The sequence below is a fragment of the Rissa tridactyla genome, chromosome 4 (genome assembly GCF_028500815.1).
Source record: "Rissa tridactyla isolate bRisTri1 chromosome 4, bRisTri1.patW.cur.20221130, whole genome shotgun sequence".
NCBI classification, from domain to species: Eukaryota; Metazoa; Chordata; class Aves; order Charadriiformes; family Laridae; genus Rissa; species Rissa tridactyla.
The window spans coordinates 71,157,369-71,169,970 of record NC_071469.1 but is presented as its reverse complement, the minus strand read 5'-3'; the positions used below and the strand labels follow the sequence as shown (position 1 = coordinate 71,169,970).

General features: G+C 42.8%; 1 protein-coding gene across 1 annotated transcript; it reads right to left on the bottom strand.

Annotated features, from left to right (window-relative positions):
• Positions 1 to 573: 573 nt before the first annotated feature.
• LOC128908652 (uncharacterized protein C12orf50 homolog) lies at positions 574 to 12,477 on the bottom strand. The gene is made up of 7 exons (XM_054199300.1): positions 12,424 to 12,477; positions 10,448 to 10,571; positions 7,566 to 7,727; positions 6,146 to 6,223; positions 5,942 to 6,055; positions 974 to 1,093; positions 574 to 752 (listed from the first exon to the last, which is right to left on the bottom strand). Exons 1-7 carry the CDS (start codon positions 12,475 to 12,477, stop codon positions 574 to 576), a joined length of 831 nt encoding a protein of 276 aa, XP_054055275.1.
• Between the last annotated feature and the right edge of the window lie 125 nt (positions 12,478 to 12,602).

Below are 12,602 nucleotides of genomic sequence, written 5' to 3'. Positions count from 1 at the left end.
CTGTGGATAAATACCATGCAAAGCAAGGTCATTCTTTTGTCCCCTGCTGGGAGGAAAAAAGTTGAACAAGAAACGTTTCTTGAGAGGAAACTGAAATCCTACTACAAAACTACTACTATTGCTATCAGTAAGATAAGATATTACTATCACTAAAATGGATTATTCCAAGGTTTATTAAATATTTCAAAAGAATACATCACATAAACGATGCTGTAAAAAGTGGGGATCAGTATGTTAGTGCACATCAGCACATCATTGCATTCATCGCTCTTTGTTGGCAGAGAAATGAATTCCTGCTACGAAGGTGGCTAAATCAGTGTTAATGAATATTCCATCTGACCAATTGTAAAGCTTCGTAAGGCTTAACATTTCTCTCTATGCATGCTGCCACATCCTACTCCTGAAAATTGTGCTGGATCAAATACACTCTTGCCCATATTTAGGCACAAATAACTTACTAGTCACCTGCAGGGACAAAACTGAAAGCAGCACAACACAGACAGGTATATTTGAGGCATTTTAAGCAGCCTGTGTAAGCAGGAGCCCACCTGTAGTTCCACTGAACATTGGTTCTTAGGTGACGGTGATGGTATGGTAGACTACATATGCTGATCTTCGAGGTGCTGAAGCTTGGAAATAAGTCTTTCTTCCAGTTTCTCTCAGATAAGGTGTAGAAGAAGCAGTTTCATCATCCTTACTTGGACCCCTTTGTTGGCGACGTGGCTTTCCTTTGGGGTCTGAAGTATGAATTCCTAAAAGTGAAAAAACAAATGTAAACAATAATGTTGCGCTATTACTCAAAATTTGACATATTGCAGGAGACTGGAGGCTGGAAGATAAGATAAAATGAACCAAATGCGCAATTAAATTAAATGAACCACATGCCCAATTAAATGCCCAACCAAAATATATTCCGTTATTTTATTTACCACAAGATGTTCAGCAACGAGAAGCCAATGCTAAAGTATATTACCTCCATTTTCAAAGGATCTGTGATCTGTTCTGGGAATACCCGCTATGGGTACTCTCCTTCCGGAACGCTCTCCCTCTCTTTTTGAATTATTAATTTTTGTAGAAATTGTATTACCATCACCTGGAAAGGCAACAGAAAGAAGGTTTTAGCTGCTTCTGTGCAAGCATAGGGAACGGCACTGCCACTCTCTTCCTCCCACTTCTGTGAGCTAGTGATTTGTTTAGTGCAATTTCCTTTAACGTCTCGGTCTATAGTCTTCCCCTCTTTTGTTAATGATTTGGATCCTGTGTAGTGTAACTGACATGTAACTCTCATGCTCTCTAAGAGAAGACCCTAATACACAGGTTGAAGAAAACTATGGCTCCAAAGTAAAGAACCAGCTACAAATTACCTTCTCGTTCTTTAGTTTCTCACTTTTCATGAACCCTATCTGATCGAGTTTATGGTATTTTCACGATGCATGTCATCATAGTAGTATGATGTGCCTCAGAGAACCCAACTGAAGAAATGCTTTGGGGAAGCATCTCTGTCCCTTTCTCTGAATGCATCTGTCTTTTCAGACTGTCTCAACAGCAGCTGTGAACACAGCCCCCTCACCCACTCCTCTCCTCTAAGTGCTGACTATCAGCCCAGATACATCCTTTCTCTACGCTGCATTGGTGGCATATGGACCTCTGGAACACCCATGGTTGAGTCCATGGAAACCCATGCACGCCGAAGGACACCTTCTGGCTGAACTATGAATTACTTCTTCTGGCTGTAGCATCGAGATACATCCTGGACACGGGCAGTTTGTGAACATAACAAAATACTGCAAATGATGAGGCTAAAATTGTCATGGCACTGGTTGCAGAGGTAAGCCCACTTCAAACTACAAACAGAACCTCTCAAGGCAAGTGGTAGTATAAAGTAGCCACAGTGCTCTTCACCTGGCCCCAGCAACTCTGGAGGAAGACGCGGCTTTGCCTGTTCTTCCTTTCCTCCTGCTAGTGTAAATAAGCACTTCTATTCCTCTCAGTTTGGGCCAGAATGCAGCAGAAATTATGTATTTTGGCTTCAGTTTATGGGGTACTTTAAAGTCAAAGTTTGTCCTTTTTTTCTTTTTACTTCAAAACCATAAGGTAACAATCGGGTAACAATTTAGCTACAATAATCAGATTGACACACTTCATACACTGCCAAATCTATTCTACAATTCTCTCGTGAAAAGGAGGAAGTCTACCCATCAAGATGTTTTGGTGTCGGTATTTTAATTTGCTGCATGTGACTAGTTTTTAAGTACACTTTATGAAGTGTTATCCTCTTTCCTTGACCATAGTTTTACCGGTTCTGTTAAGGCCTGTGTTCTGTGAGATACCAGCTATGTTCAAATCTGTTTCAGTCGATGGAAGTGGAAAGTGCACAGCATGTCATGTGCTCAAACCTGTGGATATCAAAGATTTTGGTAACTCAGGGACTCATCCTGGTCACACTGAATTTAATAAAGGATGCAAACTGGCTAAAAGCAGCAGAACTGGACCGTAATCCTCAATAACTGCTGTCATCTTGCAATGAAACAAACTTTCACTTCAGATTGGTTTTCTGCAAAGTATATAACATCCACGGCACTTGCAGAGCAAGAAAAATAACAACACCACAAAATTAGGAAATGCATCATAATTAACTACCTTTCACATTGGAATATTTTGATGCAATTGGTTCTTTTTCCCGAGGCAGTGCCTCGCATCTTTTCCCTTCAATAAATGTGTTCCTCTGTGCCACAGAACAGTCGCCTCCTATAGGAAAGGAGTCTCACAAAGTTATCTGCACTTCAAGAGCACCCAAAGAGATGCGAACAATGCAAAGACTCCGCTCTTACAATTATATTAAGTTTTTACCTGAAATGAATGCAAAGAATACCATGAAACCAAATAGCTAATTCATTAAGACTCACAAAAAATTAGATAAACAGTGCATTTCAAAAGCTTTCAATACATATGGGTTTAAAGAGAGATTTAATTCTAGAATTGCTTCTCATCTCTATCCTTTTCTCTGAATGTATGTAGTTATAAATAAAGGCATATCTTAAAAGCTATATCCATACATGGATACTCATTTGTGACAGAGGATACAGAGGAGGCAGAGTTACTGAGTGCCTTCTTTGCTTCAGTCTTTACTGCTAAGGCAGCCCTCAGGAACCCCAGACCCTGGAGGTAAGAGAGAGCGCCTGGAGTAAGGAAGACTCGCCCTCGATCAAGGAAGATCGGGTTAAAGATCATTTAGGCAAACCTGACACCCACAAATCCATGGGCCCTGATGGGATGCACCCATGCGTGCCGAGGGAGCTGGCAAATGTTATTGCAGAGCTGCTCTCCATCATCTTTGAAAGGTCACGGAGAACAGGAGGGGTGCCTGAGGACTGGAGGAAAGCTAATGTCACATAAGTCTTCAAAAAAGGGCAAGGAGGAGGACCCGGGAAACTGCAGGCCAGTCATCCTTACTTTCATCCCTGGAAAGGTGACGGAGCAGCTCATCCTGGACGTCATCTCTAAGGATGTAGAGGAAAAGAAGGTTAACGGGAGTGGTCAACATGGATTCACCAAGGGGAAATCATGCCTGACCAATATGATAGCCTTCTGTGATGGAATGACTCGCTGGGTGGATGAGGGGAGAGCAGCGGACGTTGTCAACCTTGACTTCAGCAAAGCTTTTGACGTAATCTGCCATAACTTCCTCATAGGTGAGTTTAGGAAGTGTGGGTTAGATGAGTGGGCAGTGAGGTGAATGGAGAACTGACTGAATGGCAGAGCGCAGAGGGTTGTAATCAGCAGCACAGAGTCTAGCTGGAGGCCTGTGGGTAGTGGTGTTCCCCAGGGGTCAGCACTGGGTCCAGTCTTGTTCAACATACTCATCAACGACCTGGATGAGGGGACAGAGTGCACCCTCAGCAAGTTTGCTGATGATACAAAACTGGGAGGAGTGGCTGACACACCAGAAGGCTGTGCCGCCATTCAGCCAGACCTGGACAGGCTGGAGAGTTGAGGGGTGAGGAAGCTAACGAAATTCAACATGGGAAAGTGTAGGGTCCTGCACCTCAGAAGGAATAACCCCATGCACCGGTAGAGGTTAGGGGCTGACCTGCTGGAAAGCAGCTCTGTAGAGAGAAATCTGGGAGTCCTAGCGGACAGCAAGGTGACCATGAGGCAGCAATGTGCCCTTGTGGCCAAGAAGACCAGTGGTATCCCGGGGTGCATGAAAAAGAGTGTGGCCAGCAGGTTAAGAGAGGTCACCCTCCCCCTCTACTCTGCCCTGGTGAGGCCACAGGTGGAGCACCGTGTCCAGTTTTGCGCCCCCCAGTTCCTGAAGGACAGGGAACTACTGGAGAGAGTCCAGTGGAGGGCGACGCAGATGATCAAGGAAATGGAGCACCTCTCTGATGAGGAAAGGTTGGGAGACTGCCTCTGTTCAGCCTGGAGAAGAGAAGCCTGAGAGGGCATCTCGTCAATGCTGATCAATATCTAAAGGGCGGGTGTCCAGAGGATGGAGCCAGACTCTTTTCAGTGGTGCCCAATGACAGGACAAGGGGCAATGGGCACAAGGAAATTCCATCTCAACATATGGAAAAGCTTCTTTACGTTGAGGGTGCCAGAGCACTGGAACAGGCTGCCCAGAGAGGTGGTGGAGTGTCCTTCTCCAGAGATATTCCAAACCCTCCTGGATGCATTCCTGTGCAACCTGCTCTGGGTGACCCTGCTTTGGCAGAGGGGTTGGACTAAATGATCTCCAGAGGTCCCTTACAACCCCTGCCATTCTGTCATTCTGTGATTCTGTGATTTCCTTGTCTGTAGTCTAAATCTATCCAAATACTTGCCAGAAATAGCTTATCAAAACCATTTTAATAACAAACATTTTAAATGTGGACATGAGAAGAAAATAATGTTGCCCAATTCTATTTCACAATTTAGGCTGGCAAAATCGGTCAGTCAGAAAAATGTGACTTCACCTGTCTGTATTATTCAAAATGGAGACAATTTTTCAATACCCATTTTTTTATCAGCACATTTTCCTACTCAAATCTGTTTTACATAAGACAGTATTATCAAGATTTTATCCCTGACATTTACACAAAACAAACAAGAATATTCTTTTTTATTTAACGTAGCAGGTCATATTTCCGCCCAGCAATTCTTAATGACTGATCTACTGGTTACTCTGGTGTCTTGCTCTGTTAAGAACATAACTCTCCCTCCTATGATGGAATTGTATTCTTACTGATTCACTAAAAAACTACTGCAGATTTTTTCAGTCATGCCACTTGGTCAAGAACGATGGAGAAACATGCTAAGGGAGGTAAATATTTATCAGTTTGTCTTCCTTTGACCTTAATTATGTGTGATAAAGCCCAACATCCAAAAAATATAGAACTCTTCTGTTACCATCTTTTATAAGACCCTTCAAGGGGCTATTTATTTAAGCTAAATTTAGTTTGATGTGTTGCTACATCTAATCATCTAGGCACCCAAGACAGCCAGCACCTGTCTTTGGCACTTGTCTTATGATCCAATAAGTAACTCCAAAAGACTGCCTGTCTCTCTTCATTTCCAACAGAGAGCCTAGATGAGAAATTTAAACTACGTTCCTAACCTTAAGGTGGTTAAACTTGGACTACATACAACTTGATCATACAGAAAAATCACATGAAAGACCGATGTTGTATATCTCAAGAAAGTACACACAGGGTTAACAGCCCATTTCTACCTTTTCCATCTACAATCGATTGATGCAGGGAGTCATCACGTGTGTGACAGTATATATATACATGGGGAAAAATGAAGGAAGCATTTGTGTACTCTTTGTAATATGCTGTCTTTCACTGTCACTAAATTAAAAAAGCGGGGAGGATGGGCAAACTATTTAATAGTTTCTCCCTGTAACAGTAATTTAAAAACTGGTAAACACTGAGAGAGAGAGAAGATGGAATGCACTTGCCTTTCTGCAAGTCTCGTTCAGTAGCTTTCAAGGGTAATAGCTCATTTTCGGGACGTGAAGACACAGTTTTTGTTGATTGGTGTTCGTCAGGGTACTGAATCCTGTAATACTCGCCTAACTATACCCCAGGGGGGGAAAAAATCACAAAGTTTACTATATTGGCAGCACTGCTGTTTAGGAAAGAGTCACTAATTCCATATTTACCGGATTTATAGCACATTTCCTTTATTGCTCTTTCCTCTTCAATATCTGCATCAGTCTTAGGCGCCCAATTAGAAACATCTGTAGGAAATATTTTTAAAAGATTACTAGGTATCTATACAAAGACCTCCAACAATTCTCAATAATCAAATACCATCATGAATTTAAGTTCAGTCTCAGATGTTTCTTTTCTGACTGCAGCCTCCCCTTCTGGACAGAAAAATGATCCCTTAATATTAGGTATTGACAAGTGCAATGGAATTGCAGTTACAACTCATATTAAGAAGCTCGTGTTTGTTGATCTAAAATGATTCAAAAACATCTTCAGTCCTCATTTGCAAAATAATCTTTCATTTACACCCAAAAGGAAATCTTCCGACTAAACACGTCGCCAGGGAGTGCTTGTCACAAAACCTCCGCCCAAAGTTCCTGTCCTGTAACATCTTCCGGCAGAGCTGGTGAAGCGAGTGCTCCTCATCTGTCTCAGTTAAGTCTCACTAAGATGACCACAGCCTGACTTTTTCCGATGTTTAAGTTAAAGTGGCTTGCTCAGAGCGAAAGCGAGTTAGGAAGCACTAACAGGCAGCCCCCCAGCCAACCTGAAAGGCAGGGGGAAAGGGAAAAGCAACTCGGGTCTGCCTGAGAACTAGCACAGCCATTGCAGAGTCCACACAGGAGAGCGGGTCGTTCTCACCCTTTCACTCTCTGGGAATGTGCAATTCATTACTTCCCTCTCATCTCTAGGTGAGATACAGTCAACGGTTTAACAATGTTTAAAAAAACTGAAATAAATAATAACGTAAATACACACACGTAGACATTCAGTTAATCTAGTGAAGAGTTTTCTCTGGGTTCTCTTCACTAGATTCAAGAATAACCTCCTGTCATAAAATGAGACTGTCTTCAGAGTTCAGGAAATCAGTTGACCAGATCATTTAAGTTGAAGTCACACAGCTATCTTTTGTAAACAAACCTGTGACTTCACCTTCAGTGATGAGTGTATACAGCCCCTGTTCCAAAGTTTGTTTCTCAGAAAAGAACTGCCTCCTAAACTGGTGATTTCATCCCCAAATTTTGAGACATTTTGAAGAGTGTTTGATGGCCATCGGAATGGTGGATCACATCATCTGAATGGTGGATCAAATTTTAAACTTTATTGAATGAAACAGAGGTATGTGAATTACACCACTATTGAAATACACAGTTAGGCATTTCACAGGAGTTAGAAAATGTTGCCTCGGTCACATCTGGTGACTATCGGTGCCAATATTTTGAAGATTAGCTGGAAACTATTTCCAAAACTCGTCAACAACTCCTTTCTAAAAATGTAATGGTTACTACGATAAATCAGTTGTGAAGTACATTGCAAGAGTCCAAAACCCCCATTCTACTTCCTTGTAAAAGAAAGAAAAAAACTGTTTACAGTTCTGTTCCTCTTCGTCATCCTCTTCATCCTCTTCATCATTGAGGTTTATAATCAGGGGAGGGTGAATTGGTAATAAAATATTCTTTTGATTTCTGAGTGATTCTTGACGATGGGCTAGATGCAGCATCCCTTCTTGTACACCCTGCTGCAATGGGGCATCTGCAGATAAGGACAGTATATTGATTTTATTAGGAGGGAACAGGAATATCACGTGCAAGTTCAGACCAGCAGGTATAGTTTTAAATCATTATCACATTGAAGGAATCATTAAATAGACAGATTGCGCCTTTTAGGAAAAATCTTCTGTGAAGGCTGACAAAAGAGCATCCTCCAGCTACAGAGAGTAGGAAAAATGATGGGTACTCGCTCCTGCGAATGGACAGATGAGGCACTGCTGAATAAAGCCTTTTGGAAAGAGGATCCTTTTGGTCATTCTACGCTATTTGAAAAAAGCTGTCTGTCTCTTCCAGATGGTGGATAGATTAATCTGAGGCAGAAACCTTCTTTCTTCCAAGCCCTTTTCAGATATTTACAACACAGGGAAACATGCGATTAGTAATAGCTGGGCTGAAGTAAGTAAGCGAGTTTAGGCCCCCACCTGTGAAACTATTTTAAACATGCTGAATAATAGGCAGGCCTCTATCACTCCTCATGGCATCAATTTTGAAGACGTTAGCTTGTGGATATTTCTTTCTATCAATTTTCTGAATCACGACTCTCTTTACTAAGTACAAAATGTAGATTTTGAGAAAGAATATGAAGTTCATGAAAGTAAGTTACACTTACGTTCAAAGAAAATCAGAAAAGATATTACTTTCCTTAGGAATTTATATCTACCCATAATATTTGCAACAAAAGTATTTCAGTATGGGGGTGGCATTTTCTGAGAGCCAGGAAGTGCAATGGACTGAAAATAACAATGATGAAAAATGGTGAGTCTATTTGTATTGTTTGAGCTGAACAATTTGCAGCTATAGATACAATCAGGATTCTGTGCATTATATTAAAAATATCAAAGTTGGGTATGTTCCCATTTTTAAAGAAATTAGATGAAGCATGGGCATTTTCTTTTATCGCAGTTGCTGTTATTCTTAGGCATCTCTTGCTTGCCTACAAGGAGCATGTGTATCATAGTAAACCCATTTTAACAACACACCGGCAGAACAGATTTGTTGTATCACATGCCAGAGAAAGGAAGATACAACACTTTAACTTGATAGAGCCTTTTTCAGTGTCCAGAATAGGGTGTTATTAGCTCTGGGCAGCATAAGCCAAACCAAACTTAAATTAGTTTAACAAGATTTCTAACTATTAAAATGAATAAATGCACTTTTAATATTTACAATATTATTGTGGAGCACACAGACTTTGAATTTATACATACTGCAGTATAAAGAAAAAGGCTTGGGTCCATTTTCTCATTGGATGTTGCTCTTCTACAGCACGCCCTTGTCCACAGTGCCTCTGTGTCTCTGACTCACACCAGACCCAAAAGCATGCCTGCATGGTGTGTACGGCAGCACATGGTGCCAGGCGCCAATGCTCTGGGTGTGGGAACTGCACTAAAAGCAGTATGGACACTTGCAGAAAGAGCACTCAAGCTCTTGCCTTGGTCCTCCATGATTAGTTTGGCTCAACATGCCCAGATACAACAGGCTACCTTTTCCTGGGGGAATTTCAGGAACACAAGGTGTTTGCTTCTGACTAGTGGTCTTCCTGGGCTTCTCTTATGACACCTGTCTACAGGTCTGGAGATAAGGCCCAGGAACAAATCTGGTTTCATAGAATCATAGAATCATAGAATCATAGGGTTGGAAGGGACCTCTGGAGATCATCCCGTCCAACCCCCTGCCAGAGCAGGGTCACCCACAGCAGGTGGCACAGGAACGCGTCCAGGCGGGTTTGGAATGTCTCCAGAGTTGGAGAATCCACCACCCCTCTAGGCAGCCTGTTCCAGTGCTCCGCCACCCTCAAAGGAAAGAAGTTCCTCCTCAAGTTTAGGTGGAACTTCCCATGCTCAAGTTTATGCCCATTACCTCTTGTCCTGTCCACTTGTTCATGCGTCTATGACAAGTCATGCTGACTTGCTCTCACTCTGGCTTCTGCCCGGTTTCTGACATGTGTCTTGGTTCCCTGCCCTGGACTCTTACCCTGTCCCAGGTCGGACTCTTGGTAAACGAGAGCTCCTCTTAGAAAAGACTGAAGAAAAAACCCCAACTTATAATGTGGTGTTTTTTTCCATAAATACTCTGATTTTCAGATATCGTACTGCCTTGTACACTGTTACTCTACTTAATAGCCTGCATCCAATGTTCTAGCCTGAAAAGTGTATTCAAAATGATGAACTGGAAATATACCTGCACACACAGCACTGTAATCTGGTGTTTTCTATACAAGGGGGGGTCTCACCCACCTAACACATTGTGCTCTATCAACAGATATTGCTACTAGTGGCCCTACCAACCTCCTCCCCCTCCACACACACTGCTTTTCATTTCTCTGAAATGGTTACCTGCCTGCTCACCACTTTTGACTACTGGAGAGATGTAATCTAGCAAATACCCAAGTAAAGCACCACTTTTGCTCCGCGGACCTTAGCAACCTAAATTGCCATTTGTGCCTTTATCTTTCATGTCACTGATAGTTAGGATGATCCTAACTAAAAAAAAATCATATGGCAACCCTATTCAAATGCCAATACAATTCCTTTCTTTGCCTTCAACTTGCTGGGATAACAGATCATACCTGATGGATTTGCCGTGCTACATTTCTTGACTTTAATGCATACAAGGTAAGCATGGGCAGTAAGCATCAGGAGGACATTTTCCTGTATTTACTTACTCTCATAAACAACTTGTTGAGAAAGTATTTTTACTCACTGTTACTAGGTGGCAAAAAAAGTCCATTAATATAACGAGGTTTGCTATGATGGAAGGCACAACTGATCCTCACGCAGCCTAAGTGTTGTCTTTCCCAGAAACCGGAGATTTTGCTGTACTTTTGCTGCAGGAGAAAACAGTTTTCAGATATTGCAAGTACAACAATAAAAACAGACTAAATGGTGACATGGGCAGTGGGATTGAGTGCCCCCTCAGCCAATTTGCTGATGACACCAAGCTGTGTGGCACAGTTGACACGCTGGACGGAAGGGATGCCATCCAGAGGGACCTCGACAGGCTGGAGAGGTGGGCCCGAGCAAACCTCATGAAGTTCAACCATGCCAAGTGTAGGGTCCTGCACCTGGGTCACAGCCATCCCAGGCACAAATCCAGGCTGGGCGGAGAATGGATTGAGAGCAGCCCTGAGGAGAAGGACTTGGGGTGCTGGTGGATGAGAATCTCAACATGAGCCGGCAATGTGAGCTCCCAGCCCAGAAAGCCAACTGCATCCTGGGCTACATCAAAAGAAGCGCGGCCAGCACGTTGAAGGAGTCCCTCTGCTATGAGGACAGGCTGAGAGAGTTGGGGTTGTTCAGCCTGGAGAAGAGAAGGCTCCGGGGAGACCTTATAGCAGCCTTCCAGTACCTGAAGGGGGCCTACAGGAGAGATGGGCAGGGACTCTTTATGAGGGAGTGTAGCAATAGGACGAGGGGTAACGATTTTAAACTGAAAGAGGGGAAATTTATATTAGATATTTGGAAGAAATTCCTTACTCTGAGGGCGGTGAGACACCAGCCCAGGTTGCCCAGAAGAGCTGTGGCTGCCCCATCCCTGGAGGTGTTCAAGGCCAGGTTGGATGGGGCTTGGAGTAACCTGGGCTGGTGGGAGGTGTCCCTGCCCAGGGCAGGTGGGTTGGAACTAGATGATCTTTAAGGTCCCTTCTAACCCAAACCATTCTATGATCCTATGATTAATACATGGTGTACTGCTGTGAACACAGCCAAGAGGTTCCTTCACAGTGACAGAATCTGCACTTGGAACTCCCCTGAGGAAAATGACCTTGTGGGTAAGTCACACTAGATTCCCATGCCCTAGTGGTTGCCTTAAATGAGAATTGCGTTTTTTAAAACCTTTCAGTTTTAATTAATGGGGGAGATGATTCGGTAGTCCAGGTATAACAGTACGGCAACAAATATAAACTCGGGTTTATATCCTGGATATGAAACATATCCCAGCTGAGAGCTGTGAATGCCAATTTGCCAGTTATTTCTTAATGAGTTTTGGGGTAATGTTTTAGAGGAAAACAAAGTCACACTTGAAAACATTTGAATATTTGAAGGCAAGTTTCACCCAGTTCCAGACATTATCAGATGGGTCTAGGAGCAGCATCTGAAAAACACGCCGCTTTTGGACTGTAGCCAGTGTGACTGTGCAATCCCCTGGGACACGGTGGGGCCTGGAGCCAAAGCCCATCACCCAGGCATTGACGCCTAAATCCCTAGTGCTGAGACGGAGGCAATAACAAAGAGCCCTACACTCACCCCTGGATTTTCACCAGGTGGAATATAAATATTTCTCGGAAGAATAAACCCGTTTTGAAGGACTTTGTTTTAGATAACTGATTTTGCAGAAAGTCAGGTAGTCGCTGTAAGCAGAAATTACAAACATGGCCTATTTATTCAGAGTGAATATAATGTCGGTTGAGTAAGGAAGTGATGAGTGATCTTCATGCACGGTTTTTAACTTGTGTGTTCCTTAAGTATCTGAGCCCAGTTCATGGGAGAAATTGTCCATAGTTTAGATGACGCTTAGCTCTTCTCACCACTTCCAAAAATCAGATATTTTATCTACAGATGCAGCCATAACCAGGCAGAGTGACATACCAACTTCTAACTTTACATAATAAACCTCCCTTTCAACACAGATGTATCAAGTAAATCAAGGATACAAGTCACTCTAAAATCTACAGCACTTACCTGTGCGTTGGGGGAATAAAGATGGAAATAGCGGTCATTCCCAGCTGCGGCCATTTTCAGCTCTTGTGCCTCACCTCTTGCTTTCAACCTCCACTCTCTCAATACCAACAGAACATACGTTAAAATGTTAAAGCTATCAACATTGAGGCAAATCGTATTCTTATCCAGCAGTTTTCTTT